The 24,768-nt window shown below is 36.4% G+C and overlaps 3 protein-coding genes across 3 annotated transcripts; all 3 read left to right on the forward strand.

The window, feature by feature from the left end:
- The first annotated feature begins 3,975 nt into the window (after positions 1–3,975).
- LOC106916252 (uncharacterized) lies at positions 3,976–5,822 on the forward strand. The gene is made up of 5 exons (XM_014984414.2): positions 3,976–4,079; positions 4,216–4,605; positions 5,232–5,375; positions 5,467–5,525; positions 5,679–5,822. The coding sequence occupies exons 1-5, from the start codon at positions 4,043–4,045 to the stop codon at positions 5,805–5,807; spliced, it is 759 nt and encodes a 252-aa protein (XP_014839900.2). The 5' UTR covers positions 3,976–4,042; the 3' UTR covers positions 5,808–5,822.
- Positions 5,823–11,263: 5,441 nt separating this feature from the next.
- Positions 11,264–13,770, forward strand: LOC106916253 (uncharacterized). Its single transcript, XM_014984415.2, has 5 exons — positions 11,264–11,320; positions 11,471–11,860; positions 13,024–13,170; positions 13,258–13,319; positions 13,483–13,770. The coding sequence occupies exons 1-5, from the start codon at positions 11,284–11,286 to the stop codon at positions 13,603–13,605; spliced, it is 759 nt and encodes a 252-aa protein (XP_014839901.2). The 5' UTR covers positions 11,264–11,283; the 3' UTR covers positions 13,606–13,770.
- A 2,501-nt stretch (positions 13,771–16,271) lies between these two features.
- LOC106916254 (uncharacterized) lies at positions 16,272–22,056 on the forward strand. Its single transcript, XM_014984416.2, has 5 exons — positions 16,272–18,677; positions 18,779–19,171; positions 19,541–19,687; positions 19,773–19,825; positions 20,020–22,056. Exons 1-5 carry the CDS (start codon positions 18,641–18,643, stop codon positions 20,065–20,067), a joined length of 678 nt encoding a protein of 225 aa, XP_014839902.2. The 5' UTR covers positions 16,272–18,640; the 3' UTR covers positions 20,068–22,056.
- Positions 22,057–24,768: the final 2,712 nt, after the last annotated feature.

A 24,768-nucleotide genomic window follows, 5' to 3' on the forward strand; every position in this document is an offset into this window, starting at 1 on the left:
CAAGCGGCTTCAAGTTGGCTTCAAGGGTGGTTTTCCACAGCCCCATCGAGTTTGCAATGAAGGCTCTTAGAGTCCTATTGATGTTGTACATCTCTAAGCATTCAATGATCCAGGTGTGTGGCATTGAGTCATAGGCTTTCTTGTAATCAATCCAAGCGGTGCACAGGTTGGTGTGTCGGGTTTTGCAGTCTCGGGCGACTGTGTGGTCTACAAGGAGTTGGTGTTTGGCTCCTCTACTATTTATGCCGATGCCCTTCTGTGCCGTGCTCATGTATTTATCCATGTGTCCGCTTATCTTAGCCGCTATGATGCCTGACATGAGCTTCCATGTTGTAGAGAGACAGGTTATTGGCCGATAGTTGGATGGGACTGAACCCTTTGAGGGATCCTTCTGGATCAGGATTGTGCGCCCTTCAGTTAACCATTCAGGGTGAGTCCCATTCTGTAGCAGCTGGTTCAGTTGAGCTGCCAGTCGCTCATGGAGGGCAGTGAGTTTCTTTAGCCAGTAGGCATGGATCATGTCAGGCCCTGGTGCTGTCCAGTTTTTCATACCCGAGACTCTTTCTTGGACATCTGCCACAGTGATGGTTACCGGGGCTTGTTCAGGGAGGTTGCTGTGGTCCTCTCGTAGAGAGGTTAGCCACTGTGCCTTGCTGTTGTGGGACGCCTTCCTTTCCCATATGCCTTTCCAGTATTGTTCAGTCTCCAGCCTTGGTGGGTCTGCTCTGTTGTTAGTACCCTGCCATTGAGAGTACACTTTAGCTGGTTGGGTGGAGAAGAGCCGGTTGATCCTCCTGGCTTCATTCTCTCTTGTGTATCTCTTTAGGCGGCTGGCCAAGGCTTGGAGCCTTTGTTTGGCAGTTTCGAGTGCTTCAGGTATGGGCATCTGGCTGTACTTCTTGGGTACTGATCTTTTCATTGCACCCCTTAGGAGCTCTGACAGCTGGCTCACTTCCCTCCTTGTTATCTTGATCTTAGCCTCTAACCGTCTTTTCCATGATGGATATTGGGTCTCATGGTTGCTCTTATAGCCGAGCATTTCAAGGATCACTGATGCTGAGTTGTATATCAGCTCATTGGTTTCTGTTATGGTGTTGGTAGGGATTGTTCTCAATGCTGCATTCACATCTTCAATGAGACTTTCTGATGGTACTTCACTCAGCCGTTGTAATTGGCGTCGGGGTTGCCTGGTGTTCATTCGGGCCACGATTCTCTCTCTCAGGTCAGTTGCTGTCTCGTTCAGCTTTGATAGTTCGTTCATTACTGGGGCTGCATACCCAGTCTCGGGGTGGGGAGTAGTTAACTCCCCCCTGACCTTACCTTTGGGCTCCTCCCTTATGCCGTAGCATTTGTGTTGTACCTCGTCAATCTCAAGTTGTGATAGCAGTTGCCGTTTGCGGATGTTGGAGCACTGAGCTACTAGTTGTTTGGCAGTCATTGTAGACTGTGGGTGTCGAAGTAACCATTCCACCCTCAGTCTTTGCATGTAACCCCTCTGACTAGGGTTACTTGAGTAGTAGCATTCCAACAGATCCATGTTTTCGTCTCTCGCCCATTTCCGTCTTGTTCCAGTAGCCCATTTTTCATCAAGGTGCTCTGGTTCCCCAGCACCTGACGCAGACCTTGTTTGGCCGGGCGACGTCTGAGCCGGCATGTCATGCTTATCAGTGTCTCTCATTGTATGAGGTAGGCTATATAGCTCCAAGGGTCTTGCCTAGGGACCCACACTGCATAGCTCAATTGCACTGTTGTAACTTGCCCCAACCTGGATTCGAACCCCGGTCTCCCAGGTGGTAGACTGGTGTCTTACCCACTGAGCTATACAGTCAGCTATATATATATATATATATATATATATATATATATATATATATATATATATATATATATATATATATATATATATATATATATATATATATATATATATATATATATATATATATATATATATATATATATATATATTCCCTTCTCACCCTCCGCGGGTGGTCTCTTTCATCCTCTGAGCTCGGGTCCTCTACCAGAGGCCTGGGAGCTTGAGGGTTCTGCGCAGTATCTTGGCTGTGCCTAGAACTGCACATTTCTGGACTGAGATGTCTGATGTTGTTCCTGGGATCTGTTTGAGCCACTGCTCCAGTTTGGGGGTGACTGCCACCAAACTGGCCTCTGGTAGAGGACCCGAGCTCAGAGGATAAAAGAGACCACCCACGGAGGGTGAGAAGGGAATTTTTCTTATCATTATTCTTTTTTTATGTTATAGCTTCTTGTTTTGGATACTAGATGCTATAGCTGCTGACTTCCACCAACAAAGGCAAGCTCATAAAACATATTTTTAAGGGAACTGTTAAACAATAATTTCAGAAAACGTCAAAATATCTGAACAGCCTTTTAACATTAAATAATTTATTTATCAAGCACTTTAAATCTTCAGCCAGATCAAAGTGCTGAAAAGTAGCAATAAAAAGATGCATGAAATAAGGAGTGCAATGCACAAAGTAAACAAATAATAGTTGATATCTTACACTGGGTTTAAGGCCAAAGAGTAAAAATAAATTCTCAACAAATAAGATTTTAAAACAGCTGTTGAAGGAAACTTGATGAAGTGGCAATGTATTCAAAGGTTCAGGACCTGTGATGGCAAAAGGTCTCAATCTGAGCAGTGATCATTTCAGGCAGTTTTCTTTTCTTATTTTATGCTAAAAATAGTGGCTGATATAAAAAGGAAACGGAGAATCAAGAACTATCCATCCCTTCATAACAGGTTCACACGGGATGCCAGTGCCTATCTCCAGTGGTCAACGGGCAAGAAGCGGGATGCACCCTGGACAGGTCACTAGAATCAATAACTACACATAGGAAAAAAATACCTTTAATCTACAGCTTACCACAAATTGTTCAAATATTAAGTTGATGTACACAAGATTCAATTTTCATTTGTTTCCAATTTTTCAGCTCATTTGCTTGCTTTGATCAGTGTGTGTGAGCTACTGAACTAGGTTTACAAAAAGTTAATAATCACAATTTTCCTCAGTGAAAGACTTGCCATAAAGTGTTTTAAATAAATACTAATCTTTTTAAGATCTTATTCTGTATATTTGAAATGATATCTACATATTCTTTTGTTTTGTAGTCAATAAGGATTCAAAAATCACCAAAACCTTTCTTTATCTGTTATTAATTATTTGCCGTCATAGTATGACTGATGTTTCTCCCAGTGCCTTTTAGTAGGTGACAACAAGCTAAGAAATGTTATTTCCAACTGTAAAGGAAATAATTTTAAAAATCACACTGGACTGTACAAGACAGAACTGTTTAAAGATCTTGTTAGGAATTAGTTGTAAACAAACCTTAAATCCACTTAGTTTAAAAAAGTCTTGGAGGAAATTGAACTATTTGGAATTTCCAAAACATTTAGTTTAACTTGTCAAAGATTAGATTGGAAGTTTAGAGAGTAAGATTAGAATAGATAATTTGATTAGTTAACTTGGCGTAAGTTCACATTCACTTCCTATTTATTAAATTTAGTTTCATACAATAAAAAATGGATACTTAGATTTACTGTCCCATAAATATATTTAACAACTCCAGGCGCACTTTTATAATGTAAAAGACAATAAATTTGAACATCATATATAAAGTATATAGCTACATTCGTAGCATTTTAGTTTGCTTTGTAGACATGTTCAGTAAAAAAAAAACACATAGAATTGCAGCAAACCAATGAGAAAAAAAAATCTCCACAAAGAACCTCTCTCCTGAGAAAATTTCCCTGTTTTCTTGTGTTGTTCTTTTGTTGTTGTTGTTGTTGTTATCAGTTCAGGATCTACAGTAAAGTCTCACAGAGTAGAAACAATCGTAAAACAAAACCATCCAACTTCCTTTTGTCCACAACAACTGAAGTAAAAACCACAGATTAAGACGTGCTGTTCCACCAGCCAATCAGAAGCTGCATTTTCTGAAATAGAAAAGGTTTCACAACATCGGTGCATCCGCCAGCAAAAGCTTGAAACGGCCCTTCATCTCTAGCTCAACATCAAGCATGAACCAGCTTCACATCTCTGTGGTGGTTTGCATTGGTAATTTGAGCTTTTTGTTTATTACAGGACGGTAGCTGATGGGAAATATTTCTGAATGTTTAATTCATTTTAAGTTTGAATGTTGCTCAGTTAGAATTTATCTGAAAATGTTTTTATTATTGTATTTTTATTTCAGGAGTTGTCTTATGGAGTCGTTTGTCTATTTCCACATTAGTAGTGGAGAAGACAGCTAGACCTGGAGAAAACATCATTCTCTACTGTGACTGCAAAATGTCATCAGGAGTGTATATAGTTTGGTACAAGAATTCCTCACATGAAAACACACCAACTCTTGTTCTAAACGTAAAGAGTGATTTTGTAACAGAAAAGAAATTTCCTCGTTTCAAATTTCTGAAGAACTTTACGTTTAATTCCTATGACCTGCTGATCGTGCAAGCCAATAATTCTGATGAAGGGCTCTATTACTGTGGAACTGAAGAGTCAAAGGTGGAGATGGATGAAAATAAAAACATCTGGTCAAAGATACTCCACCAATACGGCAACATCACCACAAAGATCACACTTGGTAAGTAATTATTTCTAATACTTCTGACTGTAAAAATTGATTATGGAAGTCTAATTATTATAAAGTGTGTAACTGCAGAAGTGTAAAACAAACTAATGCAAATAATGCACCATCACGTACCACTCACATTCAGTAGGGAGGATAGGCTGACAAAAACACTATTTGGTTGTAATAGTTCAAAATAATATTAATATTAAAATTAATAACACACATTTACTTTTTCGATAAAATGTTTCTGATTATATTTGTTTAATTTTATCATTATGACTCATTATGTTGTGAGAGAATACTGTGTGATGCTTAAAACAAAATAAAGAAAACGTCTAAGTATCGACTGGATTTGTGACTCTTACGCTGCATCGTTTACCCACAAATAAAAATCAAGACAACTTATGTCATTATCAAAAACTGTTACACAGAAATGTGGAAAATTAGGTCCATCTGTGGAAACGGTTACATCATTAGTGTTGAAGTTGTTAATGTTTTACATTAGTGTATGTCTAGCATTGGCTTTACATGATTTTCTGATTTATTATTTAAATATCTACATATGATAATACATTTAATCTAAAGATCACAAACAAATAATGCCACTTAAATTCATTGGTGCTTTCTGTTTGATACAGATTCCAGTGTTGCTCGTTCAAATAAGACCATGTCTTTTGAGGACTGCGGTCTGTGCTGGAAGCTGCTCTTCTCTCTCTGTCCTGCTGTTTTTATTTTTTCCACCTTCTTGACCTCAATTTTTGGTTTTCTCCGCTGGAAAGCAGGTGCTGGCAAAAGTATGCTTTCAAATTTACATTTAGAACGCAGTATTTTGATACTTAACTCGCACCACCCCTGTTTTCATTTCTGCTGCAGAAACACCGCATGATAAGGAAGAGAAATGTGACTCCGTGAGACCAAGAGAAAAAACAGAGGTAATTAAATAACTTAAATAATTCAAACATCTATACTTCATGGACCTGGTAAAGTGTAGCTAGAGTTTTCTGTGATGGATCGCAATTTTTTCTACACATATTTTATTATCTAGCAATGTTGCTAACTTTGCGAATAAAAATGTTTAATTTCAGAGGGACGATGTGTGCTTTGCTGCCCTGGAAGTCCATCTGGCATCTCAGAAAAAAAAGAAGAGAATGATCCACAGATCAGACTTCTGCATCTTTACTGATGTCATATACAACATGAAAATTGAAGATTAAACTGTTCTGATCTCAGTGTTTGTTAATTTGGTTCTGATTGAATGAATGGATGAATGGATGAATGAATGAATGAATGAATGAATGAATGAATGAATGAATGAATGAATGAATGAATGAATGACAATTGCTGCCAGGCCCATCTGTTTTTATGTGATGTGTATCAGAACTAACCCCCAGTTGAAAAGTATTTGAAATTCTTTAAAAATGTCAGTGTAAGACAGAAACCTGAAGTTTCCAAGTAAAATCTGGTCCTGGTAAGAGATCAGTGGTGGAAAACGTTGATATCCTGGAGGCAAGCCCAACATGTGTGAAGCTGACATCAATGCATGTTGTTCCAGTTCATTCATATGAAGAACTAATTCTAAATTCAGTTCAGAAAGGTTCAAATAAATGGATTAATATTCATAGCTGATATCCTAAGCTACATTAGCTTGCCTGTTGCGTTGAACTATAAGGGTCACCCTTCAGTTCTGTTGTGCCTCAGTGACCTTTGCCCTACTCATGGCCCTGTTGCCAGTATACCAGTGTCCCTGCCTCTGTGAATAGATGTCACCGAGACTTGGATCTCGCCACCAGAGGGTCAGTCCTGCAGATGCTCTGATCCAGTTGTCAAGTCATCACATTTTATCTTGAGTCAGACTCACTCAAACCATTAATTTATCATTTTGAGGACACAAAAACACTGACTAACAGTCAACATAGCTAAGAAATCATCAGAGTAATTCACTTCACATGACATTGGTCATGGAGCTAATAGCGAAAATTCAACCTGGAAGACTCCATCCCCTCCGTTCGTCCATCGGCGTCATGCTCATCTCCTCAGCTCTGGACCTCACCCTGCGTGTCCAATCATCAATCAAGCTCAGCATAAAAGGATCCACACCCAAGCCGTCGGCCGCTTCCCAGCTGCGTTCAACCCACCACCGCCCCTTCTCCACCCACATCCTTCGGCTCTCCAGGATGGCACCCTTTCCAGACCTCCACCACCAGTGTTGGGCCCTGGGGGAGAGCATCCCTAATCGGTTATCGGGATGTTCATCGAGTTCACATCAAATCTCAGATCAGATCAGCTGCCGGGGCCCGAGCGCCAAAGAACTTATTCATTGCTGTCATTAAATCTTTTAATTGTTCCTTTTTCTTTGTCTGAGTCTTTCCAGATTGAAATAATATTATGCCTTATCAGTGTGTACATACAGCTTGTGTGGACACATAAAACATGTTTGCAAGTTTGACCATCAAAGCAAAACTATTAAATAAAGCAAGAAAACAAAGAAAATAAGTTTTAGAGTACTGTTATCTATTTATTATGTAAAGTAAAAAACACTTCCTGGAAAGGTGATAATACAGTAATTAATATTACAATTGTTTTCGTTTTTCTTAACTCCCCATGTTAACACACAAGTTCTTCCTTTATAATGCTTAATGTATTTCTGCTGCATTTTGTGTCTTTGTTTTTGATCTCTCCTCTTTAATGTGCCTTGGACAGTGAAACTGCTGCAGCCTGAAAGTGCAGTCTGTCCTCTGCAGAAGTGAGGAGGACTCTTGTCATTGTGGATTTCCTGTTTTACTGAGCAGAGGTTGTGGTTGAAGGCTAACTTTGCTTTCAATTTTGTCTTACTTCACACATCTGCATAAACAACGAAGTTAACACATCTATAAATAAACTCAATAAGAAGTTTGTTTGATTTTTAGATTGAACTTCTGCAAATGAAAGATGTACACAAAATGTTCCAGAAACAGCTTTTGAAAAGTAGTAGTAGTAGTTTGTTATGAACATTAAGAAATGCATTAGATCAATAAACAGAAAAACGATATCTAGAGGCAGATATTTTCTAAAAGAAAAGGCTTTGGGAATATAAGAGCAAAGTCAATCAGGGTTGCATAAATTTTAAAAGAACCTCTCTTTATTTTGGTTCTAATTATTGTCATTTCTCTACCACACAATACATATTTTAGCTGAAATGTCTCTCTTGTGATGCACAGAGGCTTGCACAAGTTTTCATACAGATTAAGACAAAAGTCCTTTGACTTTATACGAATAGCAGTGGTGAGTTTTATGGTGTGAATCTATTGGGCATGCTAACCCTCTTCATTTCACCATTACATAATAGTTTTATTAATCTAGCCAAACCTCCAGTCACTTTTGAACTCATGCATCATGCTATGAAACATAGACACAAATTGTTAAGAGGAAAAAACAGCTCAACATAGTCTTTATTAATAGCTTTGTGCAAACGTGGTCTAATTGCTAATTAAAATCCTACATCACAATCTTTGAATATTTATTTCCGTAACCTAAAGCTTATTGCACACTGTTATATACTGCCGCCTTGTGGGTATCTTTCAAGCAACGTGGTCTGAACAAGCTGCAAGTTGCAAACAATGATGCAACGAGAGTCCTTTGTGGGTTGCCCAGAGGGAGAAGTGGCAGTCAGATGTTTGTCGCTGTGATGTTTGCACCTTTAAATAACTTTTAAAGAAGTCCATGTTCACTTTCAGGGAATGACTCAATGATTCTGGTAACAGAAAGTTTAGGACTTACAGATTTTTCAGAGAGTTCTGGTTCCTCCAGTCTGAGGAGACACTGGTTGAAGTGTCTGTGTGTTTGCAGTTATTTCTTTTTAATTAATTTTGATTTTTTTTTTCTTATTCTATGATTTTGTATTTCAAGATTGTTTTCATATTCCTTGCTATGGATGTCAACAAAACATTTAGATGGGTGAATCAGTTGAAAGGATATTAAAACCATGTGGCCACTCTAGCCAATCTCCTCCAGCCACATGTAACCAAACGTGAACTGGCCTACATGCAAAAGAGTTCATGAGAGGATCCAGTTTGATGGTTTGATGTTGCAAAAAGACTTCAGACCTGGGGAGTGTGGACATCCCAACAACCCTGAACATACATCCAGGTGGGTTGAAAAAGTTACAGGACACACACCCTCAGGAATTTGGGGTTCAACACATCTTTGCATTTAAATCAACAATTTTAATCTAGATACAAATGAAAAAAACAATGCTGAACAGCTAATGTCAATCCAAGTTGGGTTTTATTATTAAGGAAAAAAACTGTATCTTGAAAAATTCTAATAGAATATTTCTCTGTTCCCAAATACATCTGTGATTGTGCACACCTGTCCACATTAAAAAAATGACTCATAAAAAGGGAAAAAAAGACACTGACCTGTCTCCAGTAATGTATATATACAAAAAAATGGGCAATTTCAACCACTATTTTACCAACAATGAGGAGGCAAAATTTGGTCCAAAATAAAAATAAAACAACCACAGACAACACCAACTGAAAAACATTTGGGGAAAATGTTATATCACATCAATTTTTTATGTATGACTATGGTCCTGAATTTTTATGTTATTTTTTTGTAGTTTCTTTTTTAACGTGCTATATTTTAAGTGTTTGATGTACTTAGTGTTCTGTCTGTAATTTAACTTGACTCCTGCAGCGTGTCTTTGAGTGCTTAGGAAATATACAAATAAAATATATTATTATTTCCAAAGAATTAGAATATCATGGAAAAGTTGTTTAATTAAATCCAAGCATGCATACTGCTTTACTGATTTGTACATATCATATGTTTTGCTAGTTGTGCAGACCATCTTCAAATAATTACAGACCCTTTACAAAAAAGTTGAATATCACAGAAAAGTTGTTTAATTCCCAAAATTCTATTCAAAAAGTTACACTTTCAAAGTCCACAGGTTAAACGATTTCAAGTATTTGTTTATTGTTACATAATTTTGGCTTCCAGCTCATAAAACCCTTGAAAACAGGAATTAAAAAAATCAGAATACTCTGAAGAAATCAACTCAAATTTTACAGGGCATGAATGTTGTAAATTGAGGTTGACACACTAGTCATCTACTAAACTCAAAGCACCACCAAGTCTCATTGGATTGCTTCAGTTTGGTTCAATATGGGGAAGACTTGATACCCTTATATTGGGTAAGCTACAAAAGGTCATAGCTAAGGAGGCTGTAAACTTCACAGAATGCTGTATTGAAAGTCTAGTGGAAGGGCAAAATGTAGCAGGAGAAGATGCACCAGCCAGTGAGATGACTGTGGACTCCAACGGATTATCAAACCAAGAAGATTCTAGAACCTGGCAGAGATCCAGAAAGAGTGGAATGAGGCGAGAGTCACAGCTTCAAAAACCACCACCATCAGACGCATCCGGGAAATGGGCAACAGCTGTCGGATTCCTCGGGTCAAACCACTTCTGAACCTGAGCCAACATAGGAAACGAGCGAGTCAACTGGGCCAAGGAGAAGAAAAGCTTGACTATTGGCCAGTGGTCCAAGGTCCTCTTTTCCAATGAAAGTAAAGTGTACCATTAAACAAGGTCCAAGGGACCAAAACCTTGGAAGAGGATGAGTGAGGAACTCAACCCAAAGTACTTGAGGTTGAGTGTGAAATATCAGTCAGGATTTGGGTGCATTGTCCACTGAAGGTGTTGGTAAACTCTGCTTTCTTAAATCCAAGGTCACTGCAACAGTCTACCAGAATGTTTTAGAGGACTTCATAATTCCTCTAAAACATTCTGGTAGACTGTTGCAGTGATGAGCTGCAGATTTCATCTTCCAGCTGGACCATCACAGTGCTTGACTGGCCATAGATTCTCAATGGGGTTCTCAAGCCCCATTGAGAATCTGTGGGGTTTTCTCAGGAGGAAAACGAAGGACACCAGATCCAACAACAACGAAGAGCTGACAGCAAGCATCAAGGAAATCTGGGCTTCCATAACTCCCAGGCTGATTGTTTTGATGTCACATTGCATCAAGGCAGTCATTAAGGCAAAGGGATTCCCAACCAAGTATTGAAGACTGATATGTTGTTTTAAAACAATATGTTTAAAAACAAATATTGTCATTTTTATTTCTTTCTGCAAAAACTGAGAAGTAGTTGAGGCTGATTTCTTCAGAGTATTGTAATTTTTTTTAATTCCTGTTTTTATGGGTTTTATTTGCTAGAAGCCCAATAAACAAACAAATGCTTGAAATTGATTAAACTGTGGGTCTTGAATCTATAATCTACGAAAGTTTAACATTTTAAATGGAATTTTACTTTTCCATAACATTTTTTTTTGGAAAGGGTCTGTAATTATTGAAAGATGATCTACACAACGAGCAAAAACATATAATGTGTACAATTCAGTAAAGCAGTACCCATGTTTGGATTTCAGTAGACCAACTAAAAACTACCTCCAAACTGAAACCTCTCTATTCTTTGTTTTGATTGTTTTTCTTTTTTATGATAGTTTCACAAAGCAGAAACTGAAAACAAGTCACACTTCACTTTATACACCACTACCAAAATACAGACCACACAATACAATGTTCCATTCGACCAACCAATCAGCAGCAACATTTCCTTTAATGGAAAAAGTTTCACAACATCATCAGTATATCCGCAAATAAAGGCTGTGAAACTGTCCTTCAGCTCCAGGTCAACGTTAACCATGAACCAGCTACATGTCGCTCTGGTGATTTGCTTCGGTAATTTTAAATTTTAATTAATGACTGAATAGCAGTGTATGAGAAATACATAGAAAGTATTTCACGTATTTTTACTTTATACGTAATATTTGAATGTTGTTCTGCTAGAATTTATCTGAAGAAGATTTTACTGCTGTATTTCTGTTTCAGGAGTAATTTTATGGAGTCACTTTTCAATTTCTACATCAGAGGTCCAGATGACTGCCAGACCTGGAGAAAACATCCTTCTCTACTGTGACTGCAAGCAGTCATCTGGAGTGTATATAGTTTGGTACAAGAATTCCTCACATGAAGACACACCAACTCTTGTTCTAAATATAAAGACTGATTTAGAAACAGAAAAGAAATTTCCTCGTTTCAAATTTCTGAAGAACTTTACATTTGATTCCTATGACCTGCTGATCGTGCACGCCAATAATGCTGATGAAGGGCTCTATTACTGTGGAACTGAAGAGAAAAAGGTGGAGATGGATGAAAATAAAACCATGGTGCAGAAGAAAATCTACCAATACGGCAACATCACCACAAAGATCACACTTGGTAAGTAATTATTTTTAATTACATGAAAAGTGTAAATAAAAGTGACCATGAAAATCGAATTACCTGACAAAATATGGAGATAAATGTAGAGGAGGAAAAACAAAATCATTGAGTCTAAACAAAGTTACAAACAGCAAAATCAGCAGATGATTTTGTTTTTAGAAGTTAGAAGTCTTAGTAAAATATGATTATCTTGTTTGTGAAAAACAATTTTTCTGAATTATCCTTAAAATGCTTAGATATTTTATCAAAAAGCTCAACAATGTGAAACATCATGTTATTTATTTATTGTGTAAATGCTGAAACAAAATTGAAATGTTTTGTGTTGTTGTCATTCTGCAATTTTTACATATCGTTATCTCAGTGTAAGAATTTTGACACTGAGATAATGGAGACCCTGGGGAAACAATTATATTAATGAATATCCCCAAAGTAGTGCGACTTCAGTCATAGTTCACAATAAAATAAAATATAATTTTTGGAATTATTAAACTTTACTCGCAACCTCTTTAATTTAATGGCTCCAGGATGCAGCTACATTCTTAGTAGTAGATAATTACTCAAAATTTATTAAAAAAAAACCCAAAAAAACAAATAAAGACATGATGCTTATTAAATCATATACCAGCTCAGGTTTTATATCCAGTCATATTCAATTAGCTAGATTATGTAGTTCTGGTGAGGCTTTTTTGTTGGATCAAAAGTATGCTTTGAATGCAGCAACCTTTAAGCAGGTATTAAATGTACATTTCATTGAGGCCAAATTTCAGAATTACAAATGTCTTTTCATATAAATGAGGTATAAATGTTGGTTTTCATGACAAAAAAATTCTTTAGAATTAACAGAAATAATGGCTTGAAAGCACCAGTCTGTGCAAAATTAGTCTATATAATGTGCTTCACTTTGTATGCAATTGAGATGCGGAAATTAACTTTTTCAGGAATATTTTAAAGAAGGTCACCTTTCCACCTCGTTAATCTTTAGCTAAAGAGTTAAAGATTTAACTCTGTGGAGATTCAAGTTTCTGCCTTGAATCTAAAAGTTTTAAGTCACTGCTCTGACTGGTCCACCCCAAAGCAAAAATATTACTGTCTGATATGTTGCTGAAATGAAAAGATTACACATTAACTGATACTTTGAAAAATGTTTGTTCTCAATACAGATCAAACTGTTTGTAATTCAAATATTACCCAGACTGTGGAGGACTGCGCTGCCTGCTGGAAGATGCTCTTTTCCCTCTGTCCAGCTCTTTCTGTCCTTTTTGCCCTCATTTCCGGAGTTACAGTTTATCTCTTTTACAAGAAAGCAGGTACTTGTGAATTTTGTCATTTCTAGCTGTCATAATGACTCTTTGATCCTGAGAATTAACCTCAGCGTTTTATATTCATTCCTAAAGCTAAGAAAGCTCAAGAAAACAACAGGAGACTTGAAACAAGAAGACAAACCAGGGAAACACAGGTAAAAACACTATTTACATTTAATCTGAGTATTACAAATCAATGTAATTTTTAACGGACACATTACTAGGACAGGTTCGTGCTTGGTAGTCTATCTAAAATATCAGGCCCCATCATTTGTTAATAATAATAATAATAATAAAAAAAACCATCTTGAATTTTAGGATGAGAATGTTTGCTACGCGGCTCTGGAAATCCATCGGCCATCACAGAGACCAAAGAGGAAGAGGAAAACCCAGGCTTCAGACTTCAGCACATATTCTGACCTTAAAACATCTGTGGTGTAGGAGCTTGACTCTGAACTCAGAAGTTTTAGTCCTGAACAATAAGTACCAATTATATTCTTTCTCCCATCCCCTAAGAATCTAACAATATATTTCAAATAAAAGTTAAGTGTTTTTCAGAAAACTTATTTTTGTTTTTTAACAATAAAATCATTGTACATCATCCCAGACTTAGTTCCAAAACATGTCTAAAGGCATATATGTGCAAAATTCATTCAGTTATATATATATATATATATATATATATATATATATATATATATATATATATATATTCTGTGCCTCTTTTCCAGTACAACCCAATTGTCATATTTTGTCATTTAGATTTTTTTTCTGTGGAATTAAATCCAATGTTTTTGTCCATTTTTGTGGAAAATATGCAATAAACTTACAGTTATGCATTAGCAGGGAAAAAACGCAGGAATCTGTTGATTATATGTACATTTCCACAATCACAGAATCAATAACCGAAAACTGTGTGGACTGTTTGATGTAATTTGGCGTCTGGAGTCTTGAGGGCCACACAAAAAGCCTAGGTGGGCCAGATTTGGCCCCTGGGCCTTGAGTTTGACACATGTGCTCTATTGGATCAAGATGTTCCCACATATGTAAAACAGTTTTCTCGCAAACTCAAAATGCACCTAATATCACACACAAACTCACAAATCACCAGCACTTAGGATCTGCATGTGAGCTGATCATTGCAGTCTGAATAGGTTGAAAATACTCAAAACTCAAATCTCATTATGAACCAGACAGGCTTCAAACACCATCAATGACTCACCAGGAACAATACAAGCCTTCATAGATTTCTTGAGACAATCCTTGAAGCCACAGTGTTTTATTATTGAGTTATAGTAAGGAGTCAACTCAAAAGGAGGGTTTCTCAACCTACCCACATCAAAACATTCAGAATAAAAACATTGTTTTATTTATTTACATTTCCAATATGAATTTACCAAATTTACAATGACTGGGACTTTTATTATTATTATTATTTTACATTCAGTTATAAGGTGCAGACATTTATCTGAAGAATAAAATTGGACATCTTAATAAGTTGGTTATCTAAAGAATCTGCTGGTAAATAACTTACGTGCTTTTATAAGACAAAACTGAGTGGACAGTATGGCCAAACCGAACCCCCAACGTCTTTTTGAGTGGTGAGAGTTACAGGAAATGCAGACTGACAAACAGCTCCTTCAAACTTCTGCAAAGTATACGTGCAAAGAGATTGGACCTGCAGATAAATTCAGTTTTGCAGTCCATTACTTTACATAGCTGCCTTTCCATTCTGTGTCAAAATTAGACATTGTTTTTAATAATCACCAATCTTCTGTCACTGTATGACCTGTATGACTGTATGTCACTGGTTTAGCCCTTCGGGTAACTCAGAAATGAAGGTATGAAGTAAACTGCAGTGAAGCCTGAATTTGGGTCAGACAAACTATTTTTGTTTTTACCCTTTTTACATCTGCAGCTTTACATAAAGCAAATATATTGATTTTCTGACAAAGTGATCAAGTAAAGGTTAGAGATTCTGTTATATAGTTTCCATTGAAACATTAAAGAAAACAAAGCTGCCAGTAAAACTAACCACCATCCACAACCTCTTTTTGTTGTGTCAGATACACCGGAAACCCACACAGACAAACAGCCCCCTGTTAATCTGCAGAGGGTGACGTGTGCTGACAGATTAAGCCTGCAGATGAGTCCAGTTTGACTGTCCACAGCTACGAGAAACAGAATGAAACAGTGATGCTATCGAAACTCAGACCTGCTGAGTGTCAAGTGTCAAATCTATTTTTGTCTCCTTGAAAGAAGGTTATATGTGACAAAATGTCTGAGACTTCACACCTACAATAACCATAGTGTTGTATATTTCATGGAAAAAAATAAAATAAAATAATATATATATATATATTATTTTATTATATATATATATAAATATATATATATATATATATATATATATATATATATATATATATATATATATATATATATGGTCCGAATATGGACTGGAAGCCCCGAGGTCAAAGTGGGGAACACCCCCAAAGGTGGTGGAGAATGACCGAGCTAAGATCCTGTGGGACTTCCAGATCCAAACAGACAAGATGGTAATGGCAAACCAACCGGACATTGTGGTGGTGGATAAAGAACAGAGGAAAGCCGTTGTGGTGGATGTAGCAATACCAAGTGACCACAACATCAGGAAAAAGGAACATGAGAAACTGGAGAAATACCAGGGCCTCAGAGAGGAACTGGAGAAGGCCTGGAAGGTGAAGACCACAGTGGTGCCTGTGGTCATAGGGGCCCTCGGGGCAGTCACCCCCAAACTGGAGCAGTGGCTCAAACAGATCCCAGGAACAACATCAGACATCTCAGTCCAGAAATGTGCAGTTCTAGGCACAGCCAAGATACTGCGCAGAACCCTCAAGCTCCAGGCCTCTGGTAGAGGACCCGAGCTCAGAGGATGAAAGAGACCACCCGCAGAGGGTGAGAGGGGAATTTTTTTTTTTTTATATATATATATATATATATATATATATATATATATATATATATATATATATATATATATATATATATATATATATATATATATATATATAAAGGGCAGGATTTCCTGTTTTGACTCCTAGTTACTCTGCTGCTGTATCTCAAATGTCTGTAGTCATACATCGAAATAGCCAGCAGATGCCATCAGTGCCTTCTAAATGGGCTTGATTGTGCAAATTGTTGACTTGCCAGAATTTTACAGGAAGTCAAACACAACTGACTTACTGAAACTCTGTCTGCATGAATATTGTTTTAATGTTGATTTTATGCAGAAGTGTGTGCCAAGATGTGGTGGATTTTTTGTGGGATGGTGTGAAAATAATCCTATAATCTTGAGCGAAAAGGGTGATCAGTGTAGATTTCATGTGAAACGGGAATATGCAAAATGCTATTTCTGTTGTGGTTGAAGAAGTTGAGGGGGTGAAGAGTAAATATCACAGTGTTCACTTAAACCACAGACCAGTGAACAGTGAAGCTGTCAGCAAAAACAAACAGAGTAGAATATACTTCTCAAGGAAGCTCAAGTCATGCTTGCACCAAGACGCAAAGTATCAGAGCCAATATGAAATGAGTGTGCAATGATAAACACATCATAAAATAAGAGAATAATTGATAACCCTGAAGAAGACTGTCACACAACAATAAAGTTTCTTCAGTCAGAGGGTTATTTACATTTGCTGTGTTACAGGCAGGTACAGATGAATCTTCCAGTCAACAGCCAACACCAGCTATAATATCTAAATACTCTTTTGAAGAGTTATTACAATGTTTATGATTCTCTTTGGACCAAATAGTCTCTTTAAAGTGAATTTAATTTAATTTTAAGCAATCAATAAACAGATTATATAGACTAGTTACTTAAAATGTGAGTCACAACTTTAACCATTTCTCAGCTTTGCATCATAGTCAAACTTATTATTTGACTATGATAATAAGTCAAATAAATGGACAGCAGAAGATTCTGGTTGTGTTCTTATGTCATTTTAATATTTCTTTTACTTCTAAATAACATTTCCCAAAATCAGTTTGAGTACAATAGCACTTTTGTACATGTTGCTTATTTTCCATTTTAAATCTTTTAATCTTGATTGAAGACTTGATTCCCTAAATTCTAGTCCAAAACTTACTTTGCATAATTATTTGCGCTCTACGGCATCCCAGCTACGGATGAATGCAAGGTCAGGAGAAACCATCAATCTGAGTAGTGACTGCATATTTGAACTAGAGTAAATGTGATGTACTTTTTCAGGAACTCTTCCCATGATTAGAGGAGTAAAAATGCACCAAAAGAAGCCCAGAAGCTTCCAGTGTTGTGGTATCATTCCCAAAAGGTTCCAAGGCATACACAGTATTCTGAATGTGAATAAGCAAATAACCCCCAAGGACAACTAGTTAAAATACCAGTAAAAACATGTACAAAATAAGGATTTATTTGAAATTAAATCCTACTGTACTACCGTAGCTGGTAAAGGTTAAGCAGGTAGAGTGTGATGTTGAAATCTAGAAATATGTTGTGATGATTGCCACAACTAAGGAGGAGGATGAGATTAAAAAGATGGGACAAAAAATGTAGTTGTTTTGAGATTAAGTTGAGATCAAATATTAAACATGATGAGCAAAGGAACATGCAAAGCTCATATCTCCAGAAAGGATATGTGTGAAGACAGAGTCCAGCAGTAACAGTTGTAAATACATGTGAGTTTGCTGACATGTAAACGTGAATTCAGAATATTTAGCAGCAGTTCTTTTCAGAAACTTTAAGGCATACACCTGAAACAACTAAAAAAGCCAAAAATTATAAACTTCTGGTGACTCTTTAGGAAGTTTTATACGATTGGACGGTAATGACACAAAGTTATATAATGTACTATTTAGGCTTCTGGAAATCCAGTTTGTGTTGTAAAAGCTGTTCGTTTTTGAATTTGTTTTATATGTTTTTGTTTTTTATTATATTGTATTTTTTCTTGTTTTGTTTTGTTTTATTTTGTTCTTTTGTTGTTTTGTTGTTGTTTCATACCATTGTTGCTGATACAATATGAAATATTTTGAGTAAATACAGTATGTGATGCAAAAGCAATGTACAAGTAATACAATAAAATGGATTTTAAATCTGTAAATCTTGTATCTTATTTGGTAAAACATAATTTTGGACATGAGAGCATCTACTCAGTTGCACATACTTGCAAACCGAGTACGTAAGTTTGTATTGAAACTGACACATGAAAACTTCCCTCGTTCTGAAGCTTCACACTAAAATCCTGTGGTGTGGTTGGTTTTATTTAGACTCTTTACCAAATCTCACCATGTTGCAACAATTCAAAAAGCCTAACTGTATTTTGAACAGCGTCATCTGTAAAACCACAGAATGAAATGTTCCATTCAACCAGCCAATCAACAGCTGCTTCTCCTTCAATGGAAAGATCTATGTCATCTTATCGACCTGTAAAAACCTGCAAGACTTTCTTCGAGCTCCACCATGGATGGACTGCAGACGATTTTGTTTTTTTTCTTAGGTAACCTTTTAACATTTGAGTAACATTTACTTTCCAAAAATATAAACAATCTTGATGTCATTCTATTCTGATCACAACATTATAATTTATTTTTCTTTCAGGACTAGTATTCTGCAGTCATGATAGCATTTCTGAATCAGTGCAGGAGGTGATCTTCAGCCCTGGAGAAAACATCACTCTATACTGTGACTGCAAAGCATCAACTGGAGTATTTGTGGTCTGGTTCTTCAGGAACTGCTCCCTTAGAGACCAGTCTCATTATGTTTTAAATGCTAAGGATCAGATAAGAGAAGACACAAAATTTCCACGTTTGAAATTTTTAAGAAATGACTCTTCAGAATCTTATGACCTACTGGTTATAAATGCCACTAATTCAGATGTGGGCTTCTATTACTGTGGAACCGAAGAGACAAAAGTGGAGATAAACAATGAGAAGAACATCTTCCAGAAAGACATTTTTACGTATGGAAATATCTCTACAACTCTCATACTCGGTAAGCAGTTTTGAATTTTCTATGTATTGTGTTGCGACTGAGTTTCCTAAGAAAAGCTACATTTAAAAATTAAGTGACAACAAAGATTTAATTTTTTCTTGAACACAAAAATAGGTAGAGAGGAGAAAAATTACAATATTCCAAATGTAATGTTGTATTATGCATTGACTTTGGCACACAATTTGTAATTTTAGGGTATATTAAGTTTAGAAAGGAGAAACGGGCTCAAACTAAGAAAAATACTTCACCAAACTTAAAGGTTTGGTGAAGGATGTTGGATGTTGGATTGAGTATCTCATAGCAAAATATGAGTTCTGAATAGAAATATTCTGTACATTTAATTTAAAAAGAACTTTGTGTTTGATCAAGACACCTGTGGGCCCTGTTCTGACTTTAAGAAGACAGCGGAGGACTGCGATGCCTGCTGGAAGCTGCTCTTCTCTCTGTGCCCGACAATTTTTCTGCTCTCTGTTGTTTTCTCCTCACTTTTAATTTACCTGCTTTGTCACAGGACAGGTACTACAATAATCCACTCTTTTGCTCATTTAAAGTTAAGCTATTGTAATGAAATATTACTAAGTAGATATTTTCCTTCTTTCAGGTAAAGGTAAAGAAGATCAATCTGAACGAAAAAGATACATGGAAGAGACGCAGGTAACGATACAGACTTTTTTTTTGCCAGTTGGCGAGCACAGGTATTCTTTGTGCCACAATTATTTGCCCGTGTGTTGGAGTTACATTTTTCAATGAAAATCGGCAATTCTGTTATCCTTTTTTTTTTATTGTCCTTCCACTATATAAAGTTTGCTATAATATTATGTTTTAATAATTCTGAATTTCAATCTTAGGATGAAAACATTTGCTATGCTGCCTTGGAATTCCATCAGCCATCATAGAGACCAAAGAAAACCAAAATGAAAGCCAAGTGCCACCAATGAAGATCCCCATTCTCCTTGGATGTAATCTGACAAGGATCAATGTTCTCTCTTTTATTGTATCATCCTTCAAAGCTAGACTTTGCCAAAAGTTTTTCATCCTTTTCATAAATGTTTATGTATATTTTAACATATGGTTGAGGAAAAATTAGGTTGCTCGTTAAATACTTTTATTTTTTTTATTATTACGTTCACGTCTAATGTATTTCTTTTTGTTTCTGTGAAAGAAAATTATTTAATTGCACTTCAACACTAAAAGGACACTATGTTTTATGATAGCAAAAAAAAAAAAAAAAAAAAAGTTTTCTAGCTGTCAAACAAGTTAGGGAACCCTCTCTAGCTGTAGTTACACATTTTCCCTGAAATAACTTCAGTTAGAAACTTCCCGGAACAATCTAACAGTCTAAAAAGAAGTTTTCCCCAATCCTCATTTACAGCTTTGATGTTTGAAAAGTTCCTTACATCTACAACCATGTGAGGTTTCAGTTCAACTCACAGTGTCGCAATAAGATCAACATCACAAGCTCAACTCATGTCAGGACCTTTCAAGGTTTAATTTTCCACTAGTCTGACATGATTTTACTCATATTTTTGGGTCATTGTAATGTCATAGGGTTTGGTTCTGTTTCAGCTTTTTTTTTTTATTACACAGGTGCTCTTTCATTTTCTTCAAGCCACATAAAATTAATGATTAGTTAAAGCATTTCCAAATCATGACACCTCTTGCTCCATACTCTTGGTGTGTGTGTGTGTGTGTGTGTTTTTCTGTTTTTAGCATTTAGTTTATGTCTTATGTGTCCTATATACACTTTGTACTAACCTGTAGAAAACTTGGTCTGTCTTTTATGCTTGAGAATTTCTAAAGAAGGCTACGTCTGAGCATCTCTTTGTTTTTCTATCCACAGTAGCAAGAGCCTGCTATAGATTATTTGTTGACAGCTTACAGTTTCCGGAGACTTCTTTCAGTATCTTGCAGTCTGCATTCAGAGTGAACTTGTTTGGATAGCCATAAAACGTAGCCTTTTATCATATGTTATGTTACATTTTCTGATATGCAATCATAAAACGTAATGGTTTGTTTTTACTGTTAAAGCTTTTAAGGGGCCTGTAATATGGTTGAGAGTGTTTTCTAGCATCGAAAAGGGACGAACCAAAAGACCTTTCTTGCTTGAATTCTTGATTTCTTCCTAAAGTCTCCATAAAGTTAAGAAAAATATTTAAAATCCAAATTACGTGTGAAAACTTGATAAAGTTAAATCTTTAATCAGTATAATCTGAATATTAATGTTCAACCTCACAAAGAATTTTTCTTTGGTTAATTGGAATTTATGTTTGTTTATGTACTGTTTCTTTGCCTAGTAATTTAAATCTACCTAATTGATTACTAATAAGTTAACATTACTTTAGGGAGTAAATGTAATAAAATAATTCAATGATCCATGTGATTCTCAATTAATGAAAACATGTGTGAACTAATTCTGACAGTCAGCTCAAGCAGTGCTTCTGATTTACGGGTGATATTTAGTACGCTGCAGGATACATCAAGCATGAACTTTGGGCAGTCTTTTTAAGCTGCAAAGCATCCTGCTTCACTTTGCATTTCACGCATTGCTTCCTGCTTGGTACTGCCAACCCGATTCTATCTAGTTCTCTTCAGACCCTCTGCCTCCTCACCACCCTCCTTTGGGTTCTGAGGTCAGAGATCCTCTACTCACGTCCTGACATGCGGTAGTCATGCGCAGGAGGGTAGAGGTGAGTTCATCACTCCATGACATGCTGAGCGGCCATATAATGATGACATCACAGCCCAGACACCAAACTCAAGCAAAACTGTTACCGTTTCAGGACCTCCCTAGTTTTATAAGTACAATGGTTGTTGTGTCCCAGAGTAACTTTTGTATCAATCTGCCTGGAGCTCATTAAAAATACTAAAAATCAAAATATGAAAAAGATATCTTTCTTCACAAGGTCCAACATCAAACATTGTATATTTTCATTCAGCCAGAAGCATTGGAATAGTTGGGTAGAATTCCCACAAATTACACTCGGGTAACAGCAGTATTACTTTAGCACATTTTTACTCAAGTAAAAAGTATCAATCTAAGATGTTACTGAAGAAAGAGTTTAAATAGCCTTTCTGTAGAAAGGCTATTTAAGTGCTGCATAGTTAACCTTAACATCTGATTTAATAGTTGGAACAATGTCTCTAAAATGGCAAAAAAAAAAAAAGTATAGTTATTTGAACATTCTGGCATTGAAATAAAGGACACATAATTGACATAATTACAAAATTTTAAAATTAAGCAAAACACACAAATCCTTCTTTCACTATAAAACACATTAAACTAATGCTTATATTAGGCAGTGTATGCATATTAGAACAGGCATAATAACTTTCAGTGGCACAATATATGGTGTTTATTGTATATTCCCTCTCTGAATGGCAAAACAGGTACAGAAAATAAGAAAAAAAACATTAGAATAAAACAAGAAGTTTGTGCTTTTAATAGAAAATACACTGGAAATACACTATATTAAAATATATCAGTTCTTCATTCAGTGAAGAACTAATAGTGGCTAAAGTATGCAGAAATTTTACTCAAATAAGAGAAGCAATCCTTTTTATTGAGGATGTGAGGACATATGATGCTTAGACAGAGCTTGTGGTTTATGGATATATAAACAATTTGATCTAGTACCTAGTGTGACCCAAAAATGCAGTTTAACTGCACAGCAGCCAATCAGACAGCATTTCTGGATGACAGTGAGTATTTCAAGAAATGTAATGTGTGATGAGGCATAAAGATGTTATGAATGCCAATACTTGATGATGAATGCCAGCTGGTGCACATAACACGTGCGCTAAAGTTGGAAATTGCCTCTATAGCCAGAACATAGTTGCAAAACGTGATGCAATGAAAACTTTGCCAATTTCTTGTCACAGGAGCGCTCTGGTTTCCTTTAATCTTGCATCTCCCACCCCTCTCTTTCCATAAACAAGGGCACTTTAGATTTTATCTTCAGCTCACCCATTACTGCCCACACAGTGAAATTTCAGAGATGTCACAAGATAACAAGGAGCCAACTTCAAAGTTAACCTTTACAGCATGGCACCACTGAGCTGCAGTCTTCTGCACACAGCACGCGCAAGATCATTTACCGCTCAGGTGCAACTCAGAAACTTTTATATTGTGAGAAAGTTCAAGAATTTGTTTATTAATTTAAAAGAACGAAAATGTATGTATTATGTAGATTCATAACATGTAGCCCTATATATTTAAAGCCTTTATTTTGGGAAATTTTGATTATTATGATTGAGAGATGATAAGAGCCTAAAATGTAGTCTCTGAAAATATGAATATTACATAAGATCCATAAAAAAGCATGTTAATTTCTATGCCTCTTTTTGCACGACTTACTGCAACAGCTCAGTGAGGTGATTAGCCTCTGACATTGCTAAAATGTTGAACGAGGGGTATTATGTTTAATAAATGCTTTAGCTTTAAGTTATGTTGAAATATTATTCCCTCATCAAAAACGTTCATACATGTGTGAGAAATCCTTGAATCTCCAGTGGCAGTTATTCAGTGGTTTGCTCCCATGAAGCTCCGCCTGTTTCCACAAAGCTCCTCCTTGGAGCTGCTGACCTCAGCTCAACTTCTGCCTCACAGAAGTTGAGGTATGTGTATGTGAATAACTACACATACAGCACCTTTTGGATTTTTAACTGTGAATCATTTGCCTGCCACCATTACTCTTTGTTGGTCCATCACATAAAGTCTCAATAAATTTAATTGAAGCAATGTGGAAAAGTACAAAAAAGGCCAAAGGGTATGAATACTTCAGCAAGGAACTGTATATTACAGAGTTAAACATTTAACAAGAGTTGGCTAACTAAACATTTGCTATAATATGAATCTGTCTTTCTAAAATGTGTTGCCAGGCACTGCATGGGCAGAACAAGCTCCGTTCAGAAACAAAACACGAGCTTGGAGTGTTGGCCATTTTAAATTGCTTTGTCACTTTAACTGAGAAGAAACAAGGACCAAATTCAATCAGTTCACCAAGTAGTGAAACCACACCTGCAAGAAATGTGCCTGGAGAGAAGAACAAAGAGTTTTATGTGTTATGAAATCTTTTCCGGACCATTGCAACACAACACAAACTGACACGGAAGTGAGCATGTCGTAACTTATGTGATCAGGCTCACAGGAAACCCACATAGAGAAACATAAACTCATTAATGTTGCAGCTTAGAGGACATTGAAGGCGGAGGGCCAGTATGGTTTGCCATGCTATAGCCACAAAATTCTCAGTACCCCGGCTCATGAAGGGTGTTCTTGGTCAACAGTGGAAAAAGCGGTCCACAGATGAAACACTGGCAACGGATTGATGGGTTACCAAAGCTCAGTGATGCACGAGTCAAAAACAGGCCCATGTGGTCCAAGCCAACAAAATTAACTTGATTTTTTTTTTTATCCTTTTTCTACTTAGAACTCAGAAATTCTGACTTTGCAGCACAAATGGAACATTATTCCCTCTGTATGTAATGATCCTACAATGTTTGAGAATGTAATATTTAACTAAGCTGCCACATTGCAATCTGACAGTTTTTTAAACATACAAAACCTTTGACTGAGATTTCACAGTATGGCAAAATGT

The sequence above is a fragment of the Poecilia mexicana genome, unplaced genomic scaffold, assembly GCF_051168715.1.
Source record: "Poecilia mexicana isolate PSO_F unplaced genomic scaffold, ASM5116871v1 scaffold_1, whole genome shotgun sequence".
Classification (NCBI taxonomy): Eukaryota; Metazoa; Chordata; class Actinopteri; order Cyprinodontiformes; family Poeciliidae; genus Poecilia; species Poecilia mexicana.

What these genes read in the sequence shown, in the direction of transcription:
- LOC106916252 (XM_014984414.2), top strand. Translation starts at nt 4,043, where the DNA reads ATGAACCAGCTTCACATCTCTGTGGTGGTTTGCATTG. An exon ending in CTCTGTGGTGGTTTGCATTG is followed by an intron (nt 4,080 to 4,215) that starts GTAATTTGAGCT and finishes TTTTTATTTCAG; the next exon opens with GAGTTGTCTTATGGAGTCGT. An exon ending in CACCACAAAGATCACACTTG is followed by an intron (nt 4,606 to 5,231) that starts GTAAGTAATTAT and finishes TGTTTGATACAG; the next exon opens with ATTCCAGTGTTGCTCGTTCA.
- LOC106916253 (XM_014984415.2), top strand. Translation starts at nt 11,284, where the DNA reads ATGAACCAGCTACATGTCGCTCTGGTGATTTGCTTCG. An exon ending in CACCACAAAGATCACACTTG is followed by an intron (nt 11,861 to 13,023) that starts GTAAGTAATTAT and finishes TTCTCAATACAG; the next exon opens with ATCAAACTGTTTGTAATTCA. An exon ending in GACAAACCAGGGAAACACAG is followed by an intron (nt 13,320 to 13,482) that starts GTAAAAACACTA and finishes CTTGAATTTTAG; the next exon opens with GATGAGAATGTTTGCTACGC.
- LOC106916254 (XM_014984416.2), top strand. Translation starts at nt 18,641, where the DNA reads ATGGATGGACTGCAGACGATTTTGTTTTTTTTCTTAG. An exon ending in CTCTACAACTCTCATACTCG is followed by an intron (nt 19,172 to 19,540) that starts GTAAGCAGTTTT and finishes TGTTTGATCAAG; the next exon opens with ACACCTGTGGGCCCTGTTCT. An exon ending in GATACATGGAAGAGACGCAG is followed by an intron (nt 19,826 to 20,019) that starts GTAACGATACAG and finishes TTTCAATCTTAG; the next exon opens with GATGAAAACATTTGCTATGC.